The sequence below is a fragment of the Denticeps clupeoides genome, chromosome 5, assembly GCF_900700375.1.
Source record: "Denticeps clupeoides chromosome 5, fDenClu1.1, whole genome shotgun sequence".
Taxonomy (NCBI): domain Eukaryota; kingdom Metazoa; phylum Chordata; class Actinopteri; order Clupeiformes; family Denticipitidae; genus Denticeps; species Denticeps clupeoides.
Genome location: NC_041711.1, coordinates 17,636,596 through 17,658,278, shown reverse-complemented (window position 1 = coordinate 17,658,278; position 21,683 = coordinate 17,636,596). Strand labels below are relative to the sequence as shown.

The following is a 21,683-nucleotide window of genomic DNA, read 5'->3' as shown; positions in this document are numbered from 1 at the left end:
TGCACGTTTCAGCACAGTCCAGAACACAGAAGTGTGCACAGACACACACACACGCACACTTGCACACTTTGATGTATGTTTGATTGTCGGGTGGAAGAGCTCTTCTGGCAAGGTCATGGACACACGGAACAATCAATAACAGATTGTCAGATTAAGGTATCATGACATCTGAAAATCTGGACCGCTTTCACTCTCACGACCAAAAGCCCCGTGCCGCTTTCCACACGTTTTTTTCTTTTTTATCGCCTGTCTTTGTTTTTTTAGATCTTTTTTGTACCTTTTACTCTTGCCACAGATTCGCAGTCCATGTTGCATTTAACAAAGGAACGTGCTTAAAAAAATTGATGTATTTTTGGTCACTTTAATCATGTCCGCGATCAAATGCACTCTTAACTGGACATCATGACGACGGGGAGGAAATTGTTGGAATTGCATTGGCCCTATTATTCAAACAGACTTTTAACCTTAGGTAAAAGAGTGTCAAGGAGAGAGAGAGAGAGAGAAAGAGAGAGAGAGGGAGGAAGGGGAGGAGGGCGAGCGGGTGCAGAGAGAAGGAAAAAAAAAAAAAAATCCTCCCGCCTCCACCCACCCATCCAAATGTCAAGTATAGAAGGGGGCATGTGTAAGGACAGTGTGTGAACTAGTCGGGCAGCGTCGCGGAGCGTGGAGGTAAGCCTCACGTGCTAATCGCTTCTGACTGGCGACGCAGCCCGACTGAACGCCCCTTGTCCCGGCGCTGTCAAACACAAATGTCAAACAGACACCTCCTCAGGTAGCGGAGGAGTAATCACATGGACAGCCCGTCCTCGGCCTTTCCCAGACAGGGCCCTCCCCGCTCCCCCGTACCTGCTCCGAGTCCACCCCCGCCGCCGCCACAGCGCCGGCAGGCTCATTACCGGCCTCCACCCAGGGGAAGCTGCCGCCTTATCGGCCCAATGTCTCGTACTCGCATTCCTGAGATAAACTCGTTATCATTTTTGTTATTCTTACTACTTATGGGTATTACAATTAGCGTTGCTTGTCAAGAAAACGCACTATGCTGCTCGGCTCCGAGGCTGCCGGAAGGAGGGGTGTCTCACAATCTGACGAAGCTCCCACCCACACCCCCTAAAAAAAATACTGTCTTCAAAGGGGCCCCGATGTGATGAAGTAATGCAAATGTGCGACTCCGAGCTTCACAATTACCCCCCAAAATAAATAATAAAACGGCGCAGGTACTTAGACTGGTGAATTAAGGATTAATCAAATTGCACGTCACGCTTCAGGCACCTGGATGCACCACTGCTTTGTTAAGAAACATGTAGGCGGGGGAAGTCCTCTCCAAATCGCCCCTTCGTTTTTTTATTCCAATGGCAGGTATCCACAGGAAGTGTCTCTGCGATTTGTTCGAACCTCGTCCTCTTGCTCGCGTTAGCCTGCCCAATTTTATTTTACCTCCCGTATCCAGGGCCTCCTTATAAACTGGCAATCACGGAATCTCAAATGTTATTATTTTTCATAATTAGTTACAGCAACACTCGTACCATGACTGGCGGAAAGGAGTATTCCTTACTAATTAATGTAATGAAATATTCATTTATGCTACCTTTTCAGCGCCCGCGCAAATGAGGCAGCCGTACTTAATGTCTGCATTGCCTCTGATTTTATTGTAATGGCAGGCTGGCACATCTGCAATTAGTACCTCTACTGACAGTTACAATTTCGGGGGGGGGGAGAGGGTGGGATGTGAGGGGACCAGCATTATTACATGTGCAAAAGCCTCCCTGTCTCTTTAACCTTGCTGCGTGTGTGTGTGTGCGTGTGTGGGTGTGTGTGTGTGTTTGCGTTTTTTTTCCCCCTCTCCAATGCAGAGGTTACCTTTTCCCAATGGTGCAAAATCGACTTGACATAACTGTTCATCAGTTTCAGGATTCTCCCCTGAGGTATTTGCATCAAATCAGGCCAGTCAAGCTTCAAGCTGAAATTGGCAGGCCAGAACCTGACAGGGTAGGGACCAGGGAAGCAGACAGCCAGCGAGCTGACAGCGTCAGGGCGGGAGGGTGAGACAAAAGCTTCCCCTTTCCTGGGGATGAAGCGCGAGAGGGTGCCCTGAGCGGGGCGGGTCACGGGGGTAATGGGTGCAGGGTTAGCTGGATGTTTTTTTTTTTTTTTTTTTTTTGAGAGGTGTGCTCTGTTTGAGCAATGATTAGGGTGCTGGGACATGGTGTGGGTGGGTAGATGGGTGCCCTGGATGGGTTTTTTTGGGGACATCACTGTGTGACCCGGCCTTTTGTTGTTGGAGGTATTGACAGGCCAGAAGTGGTTAGGTGCAATGGATGATAGCTCTCTAGATCAAAACCACTCAGCATCTGCAGCAGTGGATATTGAGCGTTTACGCACACAAACACACACACACACAGAGAAACCCAGTAACCCATCACCTGTTCTTTCATCCAGGAGAGGAAGAATTAAACACGGAAAGCATGGCCCTGTGTTGATTTTCCAATGCCACTCACAGAAATGGAGATGAGACCCGGTGTGATGAAACTTTTAGCGGATCAGGCTGCTCTAGTTCTGTCTGTACTACAAAGCAGCCTCAAAATTTATTGTAAAACATCGAGATCCCCCAAGAGCGAAGTTGAAAGGAAATACGAAAGCTCCTCATCACACAACAATATTAAAGACAGGAGGTGATTTCTGTAGGCTTTGCTTTTTCAGCACCTTCATCATTAGCTTTAGCAAGTAGCATATTTCCCAGCTATTAGTTTCAAATCCTTCTGGTGCTTCTTTCTTTCTTTCTTTTGGTTTGACGTGTTGATGCCCATCCGACAGGCAGCATTGCGGTGGAGGGGTGTGAAGGTTTTGTTAACCTGGGAACAAAGCGCTGGAGACGCCGGGCCACTATTGTCTGCGCACATATTGGCCTTGTCACACTTCTGCACGATTTAATGCCCTATTTACACTCAGCCATTGCTGCTAATATTCAGAGATGTGCTGCTGCTGCTCCTTCTTAAAAGAAAGAAAAAATGATCTTTATATATATATATATATATATATATATATACACACACACACACACACACACACACACACACACACACACACACACACACACACACACACACACACATATATACACACACACACACACACATACAGGAACATGCAAAGTTTCCTCCAAATCTCTTGAGGCACGCTAGCAAAATAAGTCAGAGCGGCAGAGTCATTTAAATATTCTCTTTTTTGGTATCCGTGCTCCCAGAACTTATTAATTCCTTTTGTTACTTTGATATCATTGTCCTTGAGGGAATTCAGTAAACCACTTTATTTTTCTTCCAGATTTTTTGCAAGATATATAATGAAATTATCATTATTATATTTTTCCCTTGGTCAGTGTTAGCAGTGTCTGGGTTTTGTATATGGAATTGACCGCGCTTTCGCTGCTCTTTACCCCAGCTGAGAGAGAAAAGAAAAGAAGAAGTTGGCTTCAGCGCAGCCTACACACCATCTTCTGTTTCGGAGGCTGCTGTTGCACAAGGGACCCGTCGCCTGGGCTGCTTTCCTTTGGCCGTGTTTGCAGAGTGATTAGGCAGCGAGGCGAGTGGGAGAAGGTAGCCATGGGGAGGGTGGTCTGGAGCTGAGGAATGCCTCTCAGGTCAGAACATCAGGCCGCGGCCCTCAGGAGGCCTCTGATAGGCTCAGGCAGGTATCTGTCCCTCGTCAGATGCTGGAGATCCTCCGGCCCTGGGAAGAAGGATCCCACCCCTGTCGGGAGCTGCAATGAGTATCTGGTAGAATGCAATGCTCCCCATGGTTGCCATTTTTTTTTTTTTTTTTTTGTAGGGAGATGCCATTTTAATTTGGAAACTTTCCATCTTATCTTGTGCATGTTTTCTTTGACCATAAGTGGCCCGTTGCTGCTGTAACTTACACTAGTTAAAAGTACAGAGGAAGCTTTTAGAGCAATGAGTGGTGTGAGAGTATTCGATGAGGAATGAGGACTTTTTTCAGTTTGTGCCGGGAGCCTCTCTGACACATATATATATATGTATATATATATATAAATATAACAAGCTCCTCTAAAGTTGCGTAGGACAACAAGGGAGATAGGTCTTCTTCAGATCCAATGATAATTTCACGAGCCAGTAAAAATTACGGGCACGCTCCTGCAGCACCCATCTGGGTTTTTATATGCCACTGTGTGCTCGAATAGTAAAATGGGAGCTCGATAGTGACTTTCATTTTGTTAAATAGTTTCTTAAGGTCGAGTAAGAAGGAGGATGGGGGGGTTGTGGTGTGTGTTTGGAGGGGTGGCACCCTCATAAAGACATGCAACAATTTGCACATCAATTGATACCAGAAAGGTTTTTTTTTTTTTTTAAATCTTCCAGCTCTACTGGCAGATGTGGAAATAGGGCAGAAAAAAAAACATGTTGGCAATCATTGGGTTAACAAAATTAAACAATTTGTAAACAGAGTCAGTCAATTCAGGACTCTTTTTTTTCCTCCAAAACAATTACGAAATTACAGTAGATAAAAATTGTACTCTGTCTGTATTTATGCAATCAACATAACGAAGAAACAAAACAATTTAATGTGGAAAAAAATCATCATTCATCTGCATTATAATTGCTTCTTTTTCACATCTACGGGGCGGTTAATTAAAATTGTGATTAAATGCGTCTGCGCTGCCTAAGATGTCTTCCCCCTAAACAGGTGGTACGGAATTTAAAAGTAAAGAGAAAACCGTAATTAGCATTGGAAATTGAGAAATTGCCTGCAAGAATCGGTGTTAATTTCAGTCACTGATGAGGTAATTTATAAAAGGAGCGCCTCAGAGACTGTGCGAATGCTCGATTGCCACGTTGTCCGCCCCATCACAGTCCCAGCATGCAGGTGAAAATGTTTGCAAAATATTGAAGCTGTTTGGAATGCTCAGATTTGCTCGCTTGTGCGTTCTTAAAAAAAAAAAAAAAAAACGATTTTTTAAAAAAATATAAAACGAGTGAAATGAGTTGTGTTGAGGCCGTATTCTCAGACGAGGCTCTGAGGGGGTCCTGCCAGCATCCTGGAGGACAGTTCAGGGGGGTGCTGTGGGTGCCGTGGGCTTTCTGCCGTCTCGAGCACCTCTTATTTTTATTGAGCGCCTCCGTCTGCGGTCTTGGCCACCGTCGATACCCCAGTCAGATTTTCCGGATAATTCAGTGGGAAGATGGGCCAGACACTGATGGCTCCTCTACCTCCAAATATCTAGTGAGTTAATTAAGGAAGTGTTCATCATCAAGAGTGGCCTGATTACGTCAGCACAGGCACAAGATGGAGTGAGATGGCCTCGGTGGGAGAACCTCCCTCCAGTGTTCCAGATCAGCATGATCAGCGGCTGCTTTATTTACGAATCAGACGTGGAGCCGAACAAGTGGAAGTGGGGGGTGCTTATTTATTTATTTCATCCTAATTAAATTTAATCCGATGTGTGAGGTGGTTCTTGCGGAGAAATTGTTGCCAGATCTTTTATACTATTTTTGCACGCAGAACCGAGTTGGACAAAGTAAACTGTGAAGTGTTCTGCAGAGGCTTCCTTTTTTCTTCTTCTTCTTCTCCTCCTTCTTCTTCCTGTGAGCATGTTAGTTGATGCACACACAGACCCACACACACACATGCACATACACACTGTCACACTTGCACACACTCCAGCGGCCCTGCTCACCCAGCCACAAAGGTTCCAACTTTTACAGCTATGTGACAAATTGTTGTTCATTCTGGTCGTGTTTGACATCCTTGCCGGGTCTGTTTGTAGTATTTCTGTGTTTGGCTGCGTCCTGAGACCCAAGGTGCCTGCTTTTGTACAGCATGTCAAATGTGGTTAACACGCAGCCATTTATCTCCAAAGCCGCCCAGCACAATGGCCGCGGTGCACGGGGCTGATTGTGCGAAGCAGTGAGCAGCGGAGCAGGAAGAGCCTCCTTTCATATACGCGTCGCTCGCCTCCGCCCGCCCTGCCTCGCTCCCTCCCTCCCTCGCTCCTTCCCCTCCATCCTCACTCCTCTTCCCGCCGTATCCCTTCATTATTATTTAGTTTCATTATTTTTCCCAGTCACTCCGGTGAACAGGTCAGCCTCTGTCTGACGAGGTGTTTCAGGATTTGCTGGACCTTCACCAGACAGATTGTTTGCTGCAAGTGTAGTGTAACCGAGCTGCTTGTTGCCTGTTGGAGTGTGGAAAATATAATCGAGGACTCTCTCTCTCTCTTTCTCTCTCTTTTTTTTTTTTTGCAAGAGGGAGATTTGTGGAGTAGCGCCACTCTGCCCTTCTCAGCGCGGTTCCTTTCTGTTGGATGCTGCCGTTGTGTAATGTGCTCCGGCGTTTACAACTTGGCTTTGGTTTCCCCCCCAGACCTTTAGTCGCTCCCGATACCGAGCGGGGATCCATAAACACGCTGTTTTCTGCAGATGGAGATATCACATGACAGTCAGAGTGACATGCAAAATAGACAGAACAAAAAAAAAAACCCAAAACTGAATCTAGAGATAAATTAAACCGAATTGCAGCGTGATACGTGGGTGTGGATGAAGGGTGTCAAGGGGCCACTTTTTTTTATACTAACCTGTTCTTAATAACAACATAATATACATCCGTTATTCTATAAAATGCATATACTCCGCCCCACACGCTCGCGTCATTTGTGGCATTGTGCTGAATCCTGGGGGAGCCGCTCTTCAGTGCAGGAGAAAACAGAGGAGACGCTCCTTAATATCAGCAAAGGAAGCTGGAGTTTGTTTATGTGCACGTAATGTGAGTCTGTCCGCCGGGGAGCTGCCGCAAATGGGAGAAGTATGCGTGGATTTCACAGGTAACAGGATTACGTGGGCACATAATTGATCCATTTGGGGCAAAAAATGACAGTGCTCCGAAAAGGTCTAGGCTTCGGAAATGGAGTTTATGAAACAGACATTCGTAAATTCAGAGGGAATCAATATGTCAATTTTATTACAACTCCAGGCCAGCTGGGCTTTAAAGGTACAGTGGCACGCATATCCATGTGTGTGTGTGTGTGTGTGTGTGTGTGTGTAAATGTGCTTTTTATATCTTCGAGGGCCACAAAGGTGCACAGATGCCATTCCGTAGTCGTCAACCAGTGAAATGTGGAGGAAAGCAGAGCAAAAAAAAACAATCCCACACAAACATGATATGTCAATGCGGCTGTTGATTCGTAAAAATTATTCTGCAGAAGAAACCATTTAGAGAGTCTGGCAGAACAATAAAGTGTTTAAAAGCTCGCCCATAGTCATCCGTTTATAAAGCGCGGGAAACTAGATTAGCAGCATTCTGCCTCTGTTCACCGGTAAAATATTCACATTTCATTTAAACACAACTGCATCCCAGGCAAGATTTAATTACCAACCTCTGCTGTAATGCAAATGAATTATGCAGCAAAGAACTGATGCAAACGGATAGAAATATAGAAATGAGGCGGATGGGTTTTTCTGAAAAGTGAAGAAGAAAACAAAATTAAAATAAGGATTTTTAATTTTTTTTTTTTTAAATGAAGCTGGAAGTGATTGGTAAAGAAGCTGATTAGCCTTATCACATGCAGGTGTCAGGTGTGTGTGTGTGTGTGTGTGTGTGTTTGTGTGGGGGGTACCAGCAGTCACAGCCAGGGCTGTTTTTGGGGTGTGGGGGTTGGGAGGGCTGGCGCACCGTTACCGTGTCTTTTTTTTTTTTTTTACAATTTTTGTGCGCATGCCACCATTCCAGTAGTTCATTTTTTTGAGTAACTAAATAATAAGAAGTTGGTGATGCCTGCATTTTTAATTCCTCCCTCCCGCCCTCCCCCCAATTTTTTTGTTCTGCTCACTGACTGACATCTGCTATCAATGCTAAGCAGGTGTTCCTCTGTAAACAGACGTGCCCTGTTTGTGTTGCGCCGTCCTCACCACTGCTCACCCAAATGAGCAGCGTGATTAAGAATCCTGTAAATTTTTGAAAGGAAACGGATGGCTGCCCGGCTAGAACATAATTACACCGCTCCAACATCCGCCGCTCACCGCTGTCGCCAGAGCAGAAGAACAGCAGAAATTAATAATATATAATAGCATCTTTCTTGTAATTCACAAATGAAATAAAGTGAAGGAGGGGGTATCTGTTGATAAGATTTTTTTTATTCCTGGATTGAGGGGTGGGCGGGGATTGGAGGAAGGGGTGGGGCTAATTTGGTGATATTTCAGAAAACATTTCTGGCCCAGCAGAGCTGGCTTAGTACAGTGGTTTATCTCGTTTTTTTGGTTTCTTCAAAGACTTATTATACCCTATTTGAAGGGTTTTGTGATTGCATGACTTCCTTGTTGCTGATGAGCGATACAAACTCATCTGCTCCCTCCAACCAGCCAATAACATTTTGATGCGAGCCACTTGCTCGAGTAAAGTGATGCAATAATAAAGAACACACACACACAAACATACATATACACAAAGAATCCCACACATTCAACAGCGCTTGAATGTTATCTGCACTGTGCATGTCAACATTATTTTATTTTTATTTGCCTCTTTTGATTTTTTTGTCGGGATGCCCTCGGCATTCGGATTTTGTGCCTCTTTGTTTGCCCAGCTCTCTTAACGTTACATCTGGTCGCGATACGCATCGCACTCTGGTCAACGCGATCCCTGTTCCCGAGGAGTGCCGAGAGATGCTATCAAAGGTAAATCTGCTGGAAAAAAAATAAAAAAAGGCAGTGCAGCGCTGGGCCGCGATGCATGTCGGGAGAACAGTGGAGTGCGCCGAAGGTTTGAATATGGGGACGGAAACTGCGGGGACGGGGAGGCTGCTCTGCTGGGACCGGCAGAATGAAAGCAAGTGTAGATTTTTTAAAAATGCTATACACACGCACACGCACACACACACACACTTGTCACTCGAGATGAATCTGAAATGTGCCGCGGAACTTTCTCAGGGGGAGTTCAAACGGTCACCTCTCTGGGAGGCTCGTGGAGGGAAGGTGGCATAAAGTGAGGTCTAACGTCCTGACAGGCCCAACACATTTCAGGGTCGGTGCTGACAGTCATCCTTGTTGCCCTCACCCCTCTGTTTCCAGTTACCTCCCCCCTTTTAAGGCCCAAAGGCCTCGATGTAAAGGGGAGCTTTTTCTGCCAAAGGTGCACCGCGGCATAAACACTTTTTTTTTTTTTTTTTTTGGCGAGGGGAGACTTTACTTACACTCCATCCTCTTTAATCAGAGGCGCAGATTACATCCTCCCTTTCGGATACGTGATAATTACACTTGTGTGTGCGCACGGAGAGCACAGACTCACTCACGGCTTGGAAGGGTCTAGCCCAGATGCTGGCAATTACATTAGCGGTACACGCTAGTTAGCCGCGACCCTATCGCTAAGTGCGCAGGATAGATAAGGGGCCAAAGAAAACAGTCAAACATGGCTGCTGACGATATCTGTGCATCTTGGAACATATGAAATAAGAACAGCATTTTTCTTTAAAAAAATTCGTTGAACATGTTGTTTCCTCAACTATCGTTCTTTCTCCCTCCATCTATGCTGTACAGCTTTATTTATGACAGCTGCTTTAAAGTGAACCCCTTTTTTTTGTTAGCTTAATTAAAAAGTGAGCTGATTTGTGTGGCGCTTCTGGGTTGAAACAGGGCCACAGGGGGAGAGAAGGTGTATTTATCCCCCCCCACCCCATCACTCAGATTACTCCTTGTTTACCTCGGCCAGCTGCTGGGAGATGATTTGCGTGGCGGCGGGTCACCACGGGCTACGCTGAGGACAATTTGCTGAATCAAGAGGGGGATTGTGTCTGGTGCCAGTCAGTCGCAATTAAGGACAGGATCCGGGCCTCAGCCGTGGGCCTCGGGAGCATCTCGCGCCCGGCCCTATACAGAGCAGCTCACCTGAAAATAATCGTCCCAACAGCACGCGTATGCAAATGAGCCCCGAGGTTAGCGTGGGAAAAAAAAGGGAGCACCCTCGCAGAGGTAGGTGACCCACTGGGCTGGGGGGTGGGGACGTCTCCACCCCCAGTCCGTTAAAGAGTAGTCTCTTCTCTGGCTTGGCGAATTAGAAGTTGGTGATATATGGGTGGTTTAACAATGGCAGATTGAGATGGGAGGGAGCTGGCAGCAGGCCGCTTCTTTTAAGGATATATATATATATATATAGATCCTTAAAAGGATCTATATATATATATATATATTTTTTTTTTTTGGTTTTGTTTTGGAGATGGTGGGCGTGGATGTAGCGTAGGTGCATATCACTTGATTCGCTCTCCTCGTTTGTTTCATGTCACTGCGTGATGCTGGTGACTTTTGGCGGCCAGAAGGTGAAATATTATGATATGTTGATGCTCTTGGTGTTATGAGCCTGGCAAGGGGCAGACATTCCAGTTGACCCTAAATCTAGGCTAAATGCAAATTGAGTTGAGCTGCAGCGGCCGCAATAATTAACGCGTTACTTATGTACGTGCAACAGACCAGAAGGAAGCAGTTATCGTGAACTGGCTATTTTTGCATTCACCCTCAGAATCAATTGATGGGAATACTAATTATTGTTTAGGTAGAATAACGGTTTTCATTAGCATATTGTTTCTGAGACCAATCTGTTTAGTTCGAGGTTCTTTCCTCATATGCAATGCTCGTAAAGAAGAAAAAAGAAACACTTTCAGTTGGAAAAGTGTTTTGCCTTATTTGTATGGATTGAACAATTTGTGATTGAATATTATTTTTTGAAAAACTGCCAATTATGCCAATTTGTTAACACTAAATTAATCCGTCCTTCATTTCTCTCTGTTTTTTCCCGGTGCTGTGCATTCTCTGCATTTTGTGGATGGCTATGGAAGCAGGTAAGACCTATTTGATATTCACACAACCACATCACCCAGAAAACCTGCAGCACCAGCAGCAGACTGAAACACATAAACACCGTTTAACCAAAAAGGATTAAAATATGAGACACTGGAAGGTGATAAACTAGGGTAATGGTATATTCACATATTTATATATATATAAACACACAAATGAAAATGAAAACACAATGTTAATCCCAGGTAAGATGAAGTTGTGCTTATAACTTAATGGCCTGGCAGAATGCTTTTTTTTTTTTTGTTAAACTGAACGTGTGTATATCTCACATTATAAGGTACACTAATACCTCCAACTTAATTATTATTTATTGGCAGTTCTTCTGGCCTTTTCCCACTTCCCATTCCTTCTGGGCCTTTATCCTCCTTTCTAAATAATTTCTACAAATAAGGAGCTTTTCACCGTATGCACCGCTCTCAGCTTTCACTCATCAAACTTTAATGGAAGCCGCATTTTAGTTTTTGAATAAAGAACACTTAAAAAATTTAGATGCAAATTATTTTGCATTATTCATGCTCTCGGCGTCCTTGTAGATTTAAACATTTCCGAGGCCACCTTGATTCAAGTAATTACCTAGGCCCGGCTGCTCCGTCATGAATAAGGTATTTCCTACAAGCAAACTGTGCGCCTGATGAGCTTTTAAAGTGGCTTTACACTGAACTTGTGTATTGCTCCTCGTGCATGAGCGGCTCCAACATGCACCGCGACGCGTCTCAGGTGGGGAGTGCTGGCGGAGCAGCCGTGAGTGACAGGAAGGAGCACTCTCTACCCCCTGCCCCTCCCCTCCGCCACTTCCTCAGCCCTCTATATCTCTATCATTACCCCTCTGAAGTCTCCTGATGCGTTGGAGATCTTACAGCCTTAATTCCCCTCCTAAAGCTACTGACAAAACAGAGGCGGAGGAGGGAAGAGAGAGCAGGAAAAAGCAGGGGGGGCTTTTTTCTCAGCGATTCACCTGAAAGCTGAGAAAGATCTGCAGAAATAACCCCAGGCTTTGTTTCTGAACCCTATAAATCCTTGTCAATTTGTATTTCCTTTGTGGCAAGGACAAAACAAGCCCTTCACTAGCACACTGTATGGAAGTGAAAAGCAAACCCCACTCTATTCCTATTACTGATTCAATATTGCTGTTTAAAAAAAAGGTATGTGGTAAGCATTCAGCTTCATTGGAAATATTGAGCGCTACCTGTAAATATCGACGGCCCAGATCAATTTTAATTTGCCTTTAGAGGTTTTCTTTTTTTATAAATGAAGATGGCTGTGGGACCATGGCATCGTTTGTCATGAATGGTATAAAAACTGCACTCAGATCAGTCATCTCACGAGAAGAAATTAAGCATCCCGGATCCCTTACTGCCTTCTTATCCCAAAAATTCAATCTACACTGGGGTCATTGTGAAATAAGGAACATTTCGTGCATCTTAGTATTACCGGCCCTCAAAAAAAAAGAAAAGGTATTTCTTAATGAACCTGTTTATTAGGTGTTGAAGATGCTGCATAATGCCAGATGAGCTTTCCTAAGAAGAATTGTGCCCGTGATATTCAGGAAACAAAATAAAGCAGTCGACACTGTGACTCGATCATCTTTACTGCCCCGGCAGAAGAATTAATATTTAAACATTCTAATAATGTAGCTTGCCTTGCATGCACTTTTAAGCAAAGCAACAATATTTTTCACCTGGGGTAACACAATGATTTTTCTTCCCGCTGAGTGTAATTTCCTTTCTAATGTTGTGTGGAGCTTCCAACCACCGCCATGCAGCTGGGCATGCATTCTCCGGCGCAGCCCCGCGACGCTTTATTATTTTCCCTCCTGTCCAAAAAAAAAATGTATTCATAGAGGTAAATATATTGAAATGAATTTTCCTGTCCACGAGCAAGGAATAGTTCAGACCTGTGTGTTTAGGATGCAGGAAGCCTTCCCTCGAGAGCTATGTAACGATTTACAAAATGTAACCTGTTATGAGGAAGTAGCGCAGAAAATTCGGAGAAAATTATATATAAATAATATCCTCGGCGTGGCATGCTGCTGGCGTTGGCAGCATGTGCTTCTCTGAACCCTTCTCTCACCTTTGATGTGGAATCTGCGGAGGCACCTGATGATCACGTTCGTCCGAACCTTCTTCACAGAGCTCGGTTGCTATTACACACCATCGACCTTCGCCACGCACCGGAATGATGTTTGATCTCCCTCCCTCATATCTGGGTTCTAAAGTGTTCCGGTGGCCTCGCTTATTGCTGCCTTGCTGTGACAGCATAATAAATGTAGCTGTATGTCCCTCACATGAAAACAAAAAGGTAAACGAGTGAAGATTTTCCCCGAAGCAACGTAGCAGCGATGCGATGTAATTGATCATGAAAAGGGATTGCAGAGGTGGAGAGGTGTCTGCTGGTTGGTCTTGCTTCTTTGGTGTGTGTAGTTCAGTGGACCAGGGTTTGGCGTCAGGAACATTTGCCTCAAGTCAATATTATATCATGTGCAAAGAAACTCACAAGCTGGAATTCCACACGTACAGACCAGGACTGGGAACAAGTCAAACAATTTGTATAGAGAAACACAGGTGGATACAATACATGTGACAGGGAGGGATGCAAATCCTATTCCGTGGCCTTGGAGCACTGACTGGGGATCAGGGGTGTGGCACCTTTCCAGTCAAACGAGTGGAAACAACGTTTATATTCATTTTGGAGAACCGTGGCGCATTAGCGACAATGTAGCTCAGCTCGCTTCAGTAATAGAAATGTAAGACCGTACCCAGACAGCCCCGGCACCTCGTCGTTACTTCTCTCCTTCCGTCTGCCGTCTCCCCCTCCCGCTCCACCTTTCCCTGTAGCTGAGTGAACCCCAACAGCTGTTGCACCGCTTCAAGAATCCCCACCGACTCCCCCATTACCTTCCCACATCACCCCATCAACGCTGCCTCCAGAGCCCCCCCCCCACCCACCCCAATCTCTACCGTCTGCGGCGGGGCCAGGGCCTTTGAAAAGGGATAGCTGATCTTAAACGGCCTGTGACAGAGGACGGGCAGGAGGCTCTGGTTCATCAGTGGCTCGCGGGCAGGACCCGGCCGTGGCTGTCGGGAGCGCCGGTCAGGGAGCGGCAGACGGACACTTGGAGGTGAAACCTGAGACGATTTCTAACGAGAAGGTGGAGGTTTAAGGCGGCGGAGTGAAAAAGTGCACGCTGAGATGAAACTGTGGGGGGAGGGAGGAAGACATAGACAGAGAGGTGTGTGTGTGTGTGCGCGAGGTGGGGGGTTGGGAGGTCTGCCCCTAACCCCTGAGGATCACCCCCACCTCTTTCCATCCCCGCTTTATTCTCCTGGCATAATAACCCACAGTGTGGCCAGGAACACCTTTTTAAAACTTAATTGTTTTTTGTTAAGGAACGGCCGCTGCTGCCACTCCGCATTACGGCCGGCGAGAGGTGCCTCGCGTCAGAGAAAGCCGCGGGGAGTGGCGGGGGCACCAGGAGCTCCAGACGGTCAGGGATTTACACCGGGGCTTTGGCCATTTGACATTGAACAATTACAGAAATTTGCGTCGAATCTAAGAATCTTTGGCCAGCTGCCGTAATCGTGTGGCGCGTTGAAGCCTCATCTTGTGGCTTTAAAGTGGCGTCCAAGCCAGTTACAGGTGATTCAGCGCAACTTAAACAAAATAAATGGTTTCTTGGGATACAGAACTTTACCAAAAAAAAACAAAAAACTGCAAATTGTGGCTGCGTCTCTCCGGTGAGAGAAAAGGAGGCGTTCCCCGTCCCATCAGACCTATTGGAAAACCACGTCCACTCAGGAATGCGGACAATGCAGGTCTATTTCTGTCATAGCAATGGGTGGCTGCCCATCTGGCCTTAATCAATCAGGCCCATCCGGAGCCGCCCCGGGTCCCCCAGCTGTAGGGATACACGTCTTCAGCCAGCGTCTCAGGCCACCGCCTACCAGGTGACCGCGGCGTCACCGATGCCAGGCGGCAGCAGGTACACGCACTGCAGTCTCTAAAGTCACTCTTTTTTTTTGGAGGAAAGCAGCTGAAAACTCCTGATATAAAGGGATAAATTATTCTTTTGTATCATCAGCAATTGATTGCTCCGAGCTGTTTTTTTTTTTCTTTAAACAGTGAAAAGTTGAGCTGAATTGTGGGTACTAAGTGCAGAGAAGAGGAAAGGGACTCTGCATAACAATCCCTACATCTGTCCCCCTCGGTTTTGTTCTGTTTTAATGTCTGCCGTCCCCTTTTGTCGCAGCGCTGTCCTGGAAACGCCACTGGAAGTTGAGGCTATCTGTTGTTGGAGGAACGAGGGAGGCTTGTGACTCGGATGGCCCCTGTGACACGGCCTTTGTTCTGCCTAGTTATTTGATCCTCTTAGCAGTTTAGTGCCCTCCGCCACCAACCAACCCCCACACACCTCATTCAGATCCCTTTTCCATACCAGCAGTACCTCTGGCTCACATGCATGTGGTTTACCCGCCCACACACTCCCAATCAGCACCCCTGACCCCCTCTCCACCCCAACCAATGTGTCATTGTGGTAAACCTGCACATGACATATCCTACTGTCCTTATCACAAACTCATGACTCACATGGCACACACACACACACACACGCGTCTTTAGAATGGAGGTGAAAGGGAACATCAAGAGAGCACTGACCTCCGAAGGGCTTCATCTACATGAAGCTGGTACATCTAAAGGAGGTTGGGAGTCGATGCAAACCAAGTTGAGTGAGAAACCCCTTGCTGGTGGGCCCGTGGCACGCTCAAGGTAAACCACTAGAGACTGCTGCTAAATGAGCGCCTCCCCGGTTTTCGTTTGTTTTCTTGTATTTTTTTTATCATAAACAATATGAGACACGTGGCTCTTTCATTTGGGATAAGTACTTGTAAATCCCAACAACGCTTTGATCATTGCCACGCAACAGGAAAAAATAGCTTCGCAAAGCAGAAAAAAATAACAGATTTTTTTTACATAAATATAACTTGTTTTGGGCCCCTTTTTGGTTGGGTTATTACATGTGAGCATATCTCTGCAAGAACTTTCGACTGGCATTTGACCCCTCACCACCTAGAAATACAAAAAAAAAAATCAATAATGAACAAATGTAAAAACATTCCTATTTTTACATAGGATTTTTTTTTAATTGAAGTTAGCTGAAACAAAGTTAGCCAAACAGCCCTCTGGAGACGGCATTACAGCCCTTTTATTGTTTTTCAAGTTGAGGTCATCCTCCTGCAGACTGGCTCTGAAACAAAGGGCGAGCGTTTATTACAGGCTGGAGTGTGTGAAAGGAAACCCACTCTAACATTGTTTGATGCCGGCCTGATCTGTGGAAGAGATAGACGCCGTTTCCCGGTCTTGCTGGGGAAGCCATAATTCCTGCTCGGCTGTGTTTTTTTTCCTAACAAGCCAATTCCTTGTCTCAGCCGTTTGCTCATTAGTCTAAGCATCATTTTAGTGTTGGTCCGACAGCCGTAAAGAGAGATGTTGGTTGTGTGGCCGCATGGAAGGTGGGATGCAGGTTCCTCGAGTGTGCAGCCATTTTACATTTTATGAGGCGAGCGCGGGATTGGACGGGCCGGGCTGGGCTGGTCTGGTCTGAGTGGCAGTTCACTCACCTTCGAGCTGTCAGACCCATTCCGACATCCACCAGGATCGCTCTGAAGGAAGCGGGTTGAAGGACAGCAGCGTTGCGGCGGTTGCTTCTTTTTTTTGGGGACCACCGCATTCCTCGGAGAACCGTAACTGCGGAGAGAGAGAGAGAGCGCGGGAGGTTTACACTATGAACAAAGCGGAGGAGCACAAAATGGCAGGCGTCATTATGTATGGTGACCTTGATAATTGTGATAGTAATTATAATAAGTGGTCATCATTCTTCAAGGTGCAGGTCTTCATTATCTCGATCAATTTAAGTCACTATCAATCTGATAATATTCCAGCGACGGGGAGCGGGCGCGGCCGCTTCGCTCGCCTCGTTATAATGCAGTGTTGTTATTGTGATTGAACCTCCTCCTGTCCTCTGCGCCAATCAATATTAACAGCTTGTAAAAAGAATTGCGAAGATTAGCATCTGCGGATGGCTAGGGATCTTTAAAGAACGAGTCCCCCCCCCCCCCCCCCCCCCCCCCCCCCGCATTATGCTTTATCATTTTAGGCTCCTTTGTCAAGACAACCTATAAAGTTCAGGCTCTGCTGAGGAAAGTGCTGTCTGCGCTGAAAGACCCGGCCGTCCGTTTGTCCTGCATGGGCCCAGAGCTCCATAACTCGTCATTTCTTTCCTCTTTCTCAAGCATTAAAAAAAAAAAGCACCTGGATGAGCCCAGAACCAACAACGTGCACTTGGGCCAGAACTAAAGTTACAGCTGTCCCTGTCCTAGTTCTTGTCATTTGGACGCGATTGGCCGAGTAGCCGGAGGCCGGCAGTTCAACTCTGCACCTGCGGAGTGTCGCAACAGCACAGGCGCTCAGTTTTTTGCCTCTTTTCCCCCTGAGAGGTGCAGACCATGGCACTTCTCCCAGCCTTGTCCAACAGCAGCACTTTGGCCGTATCAATAAAAACAGACAATCGTTTGGCAGGTCGGTTGATGCATGCGCCTGTTCCGAACTTGTCCCTCTGGACGACTGCAACCGTTCACTTTAACTCCATGTGCGCCACCGATGTATGTACCGAGCTGCTGGGGAGGGTGTGGCAATATGTCAGTCGCATGGTCATCAGCCCATCTTGCTTCAGATCCTTTAATGACGGGGGTGTCGGAGCGGCGGCCGTAGCCCCAAACGAATCAATTTGTAAATAACTTCTGTTTCGTTCAACATGCGTTAAGGGGCGGGCCAGTGTTGCTGGAGTTAAATCACAGAGCCAGGCGACGGCACGCATCCGGAGGGAGAACCGCAGACACCGGGGCCTGATGCGCCACGCCCCCCTGCCATCCCCCTGTTAACGGTGGGATTAAAAAACCCGCAATTATTCCTGTGACCTTAATTGTCACTCGGCGGGAAAATATGTAATTAGCGCACGTTCACTGGAGCTGGCACACCTGCAGCCACCATCTTACGCTTTAATGTTTGCTTTCAAGAACCAGGGGCTGCTGCCAGTTCCCGTCACTGCCAGTCACCAAGGGGGGAGAGAAAGAGCAATAGAAAGGGAACGGAGAAGAGATAAAGCCGGCGAGAGGAGCCGAAATGACACACTGCGCTGCTCTTCTCATCTGAAAAATAAAGAGGGGGTTGGCTGTGGCTTAACGCTGCCCCGGAACATGTGAAGACATGGGCATTTACAGCGGCCCTGCACAATAGAGGCTGCATTACTACAACACTGCTCTCATTATATCCCCTCCGCCTACCTTCTGCCCTCCGCCGGTTTACTCACTTCTGGCGCTTATTGTTGGGGTATAATGGTGCTTGTGCATTTCTGAAATTCCCTCATTATTCGGCTTATTAAGGCTGCAGCGACTCGATAATCGCACGGAGTCTCGTGTGAAAGGGGAACTGTGCTGATTTGCCACATTTGAAGGATAGACAGGCAGCACCCCTCCCCACCCCCACCCAGCTCAATCTGCACCGGCACTCAGAAATTGGTGTGTAAATACAGATGTATAATGGCGCTCTTTCTCGGCCCGACACAATGCGACGATCCCCGGGAGGCTGAGCCGGGCGCGGCGCACCTGACTGATAACCTTGTTGATTTCAATGCGTCGTTACAATGGGAGACACCATCACGTCCTTTAGCGAACAAATGCTGACAGATGCGGTGGTGACGGAGGGGAGGGCTGCCAGGTTTTGGGGCGGGGGGGGCTAATGTTTGAAAAGGAAGAACAGAGGTATTTTTTATCAGAGCAGAAAGTGACATGGCACAGCAAATTTTTGTTTGTTTTCCCTTTTTTTTTTTGGTGGATTGGAGGGGGGGTCGTGCAGCAGTTGTAAGCGTGAGCGGTGTCACACTGGGCGACAGCGGAAGGGGGGAGGTCTAAAAGAGAACTCGGAATGGCTGTCTGTTCAGCTGTCACAAAGATGCAGGCCGGGCAGCTCTTGATGGCTTCACTCTATTGCGATCGGGGCAAATGTCCTACATCCAGTGCATGGCTCTAAGGTACAGCGCATCTGTTCATGTAATTGACAGCAGAGGCTCCAGCGTCTACCTTTTCAGCACAGCTCCCATTAATGCTGTATACAGACACTTAATTAAATCGGGGGGGGGGGGGGGGGATATCAGAGGATAAGGTATATAGGTAAATATATGCTACATTGTTATTGTTTTGAAAATAGTTTAGTAAATATTTGAATTATTAATTATTACATTAATATTCAGGGAACAAAAAAAAGGTTTTAAAGAATTCATTTGGGGCGTAAATGAGAATTGTTTAGGGATCCTAAGCAATCTGGCACCATTCTTCAAATAAGTAAAATAAATAAATAAATATTCGCACCAAACCAGGCTGCCAAGAACTGTGGTTGCCGTGGCCCCTGAGGGCAGTCGGGTCTGCATTTTGTATTTTGTTGTCATATAGGAAAGGGGCTGAGGAAAAAAAAAAATTCAATTGGCAATTAAATGATGCACCTTGCGAAGATGACAAAAGGCATTTGGTTATGCAGGAAGAAGCAGGATGTGAGGGCTTTGTAATGAAGGCCTAATGACTATTCATAAGTGATTTTCAGTCCACTGATGCACTTGACTGGAAAGTTCTGCCCTGGAGAGTTAGTGCTGTCAGCTCCTCTCACCTCAGAACAGGCGGCACGTTCGACGGTGTAGACTCTGAGCAAGAAATTACCCAGCTAGCGCTCTGGGCTTGTCTCAGGTCACATGCAGGAGAAGCACATCTGCCACACTATAGGTGCCACCGGAGGACAAAACACTCTCTGAAATCAGGAAGTGTAAATACACAAAATTGACAGGCCTGGACACCTTTTTTCCCCCTCCGACAAATATGTCTGCTGAATCCTCGTCCATTTTCCTTCGTTTCTTCAGCCACGAGGGCTACAAGCGTCCGGCTGTCACAAGCAGCTCACGTATTTATGACCTTCTCCTGAACTGCGGTCAGTAGGTGATAAATTTGAGGATCCGCGGTGATAGAGAGACGCTCCGAATTGACGGAGAGCTCCAGGGAGCGATGTGGTGGCCATGATAAAATAAAGGCTTTCACCGTGACCTCTTCCCCCCCTTGGGGAGTGCGCCGGGTCACACAATACAGTTGGCACCTCCGGGAAAATAGCAGTTAGCAATTAGCATAGCGAGGAGGCAATATGAGGCATATTTATCATGCCTGGACGCCGGGTTCTTTCTTTCGGACGACAACAATAATTTAGCCCTCGTACAAAGCCATTTGGCATGTGGTACACTTCGCACGGCACAACACGGCCGTGAGTCGAGACAGCAGAGAATGTGCCTTACAGACGAAAGGGCTATTTTTAGTTCCCTTTAATAAGCGCGTGTATTCTGTGTCTGCCGTGGCAGCTTGCAAATGCCAGGGCGCCTACATGTACACTTACTGTTCAAACAAGCCATTATCTGGCCTTTATCAAGCAGGGTAACTCACCTTATCTTAAGGTAAATAGAATAATGTGCTCATTAGGCTTGTTTCATGGACACTTGGCGGCCGTGTTTGCACAGCAGCGAGAGTAGGGGGGAGCGAGCGAGGGCGATAAAGTGGTGGAGAGAGGGAGAGAGAGAGAGCATAAGCCAGCACCTCTGAGAGGGAGGCTTTATGCCCTGACCGGAATGCAGGGTTGAGATAATTGAATTAAGCTCTGCCCATATATACCTGAGTGGATCCCTTCAATGTCTGGCATTCCCTATAAACTGGCCAGCCCCTCTCACAAACCACCGCTGCCGCCCCATCCTGGCACTCGAAGGCCTGCAGTCCTGCCAAAATGACAATTACATTTATTAATTTGCATCGATCAGCAGGTTAGCACAAGAATCAAATGTAAAAATGATTGGGCAGTAAGGTTTCAGGCCTCTTTTCTTTGGAATTTTTTTTTTTTTTGTGATCTGCCCCTCCGCCCACGCATTACGTCATCTTGTTCATTGCAACTGGGGTTGGACAAGTTCAGTGGACAATAGGCAACATTTTGAACTTAGAGGATTTGAAAAGCCATTCTAAATGCTCTCCTACCAACCCAGCCAGCCCTTAAATTAGTGGAAGCACAGAAGAATAAAATACTTTGGCCCAATTCTGAAGTGCCCCGAGAGTGAGGGAAATGTCAAGTTTCTGTTTGCATCTGAGCGCTATAAATCGTTTTTCAATATCCCGAATGCTGAGCTTCCTTTCTTTATCTCAATTGTGTGGCTGTTTACTGCACGTTGTTAATGCAAATATATTGAGTTCAAGGCTATAAATAAATAAACTCATTTTGTGCCATTGACTGTTGAACACGACTATTACAGTACACAGGCAAAGATCTGCTATTTTATTGCTGGGTTGGACATTTCCTCTTTTTGTGTGTGTGTGTGTGTGTGTGTGAGCGTGTGCTTGTGTTGACGGACACTGACACACAAAACCACACTGTTTTTTCGGTGTATCACAGTTAATATAGTGCTTGGCAAAGCAAGTCTTCGAGGCCAAACCGACCTCATCAGCAGAACGAGCAACAGTTTCACTACTGCAAAATTCTGATGGAAATTTACACTGAATTTAGACTAAAATAACAGTGCTGAAATGGTACTTCCACTCAACTGAGAAACAGATAAAAAGGAGAAACTCTCATGTATTTATCTATATTTTTCAATGACTATTTATTATATACAGTATTTTCTAGCAATTCAATATTAATGGCGATAATAATAACACTAAATGGTGATAATAATATTTATAATGGATTATATTATTGATATTGTTGTTG

At 46.2% G+C, this 21,683-nt stretch overlaps 1 protein-coding gene across 9 annotated transcripts in view; it reads left to right on the top strand.

Moving 5' to 3' along the window:
* The window catches only part of zeb2b (zinc finger E-box binding homeobox 2b), a 66,507-nt gene that overhangs the window by 9,690 nt on the left and 35,134 nt on the right, over nucleotides 1–21,683 (top strand). The window contains exon 1 of one of the 9 annotated variants that reach the window (XM_028981965.1): nucleotides 4,964–5,408. The exons of 4 other annotated variants lie outside the window; for them this stretch is intronic. In XM_028981965.1, coding sequence (XP_028837798.1) covers nucleotides 5,306–5,408 — 103 coding nt within the window. In that variant the 5' untranslated portion in view covers nucleotides 4,964–5,305. Of the gene's footprint in view, nucleotides 1–4,963; nucleotides 5,409–8,587; nucleotides 8,679–10,715; nucleotides 10,832–21,683 lie in introns of those variants that run through there. 4 more of the 9 variants (XM_028981970.1, XM_028981972.1, XM_028981966.1 and 1 more) reach the window with 4 other exon arrangements.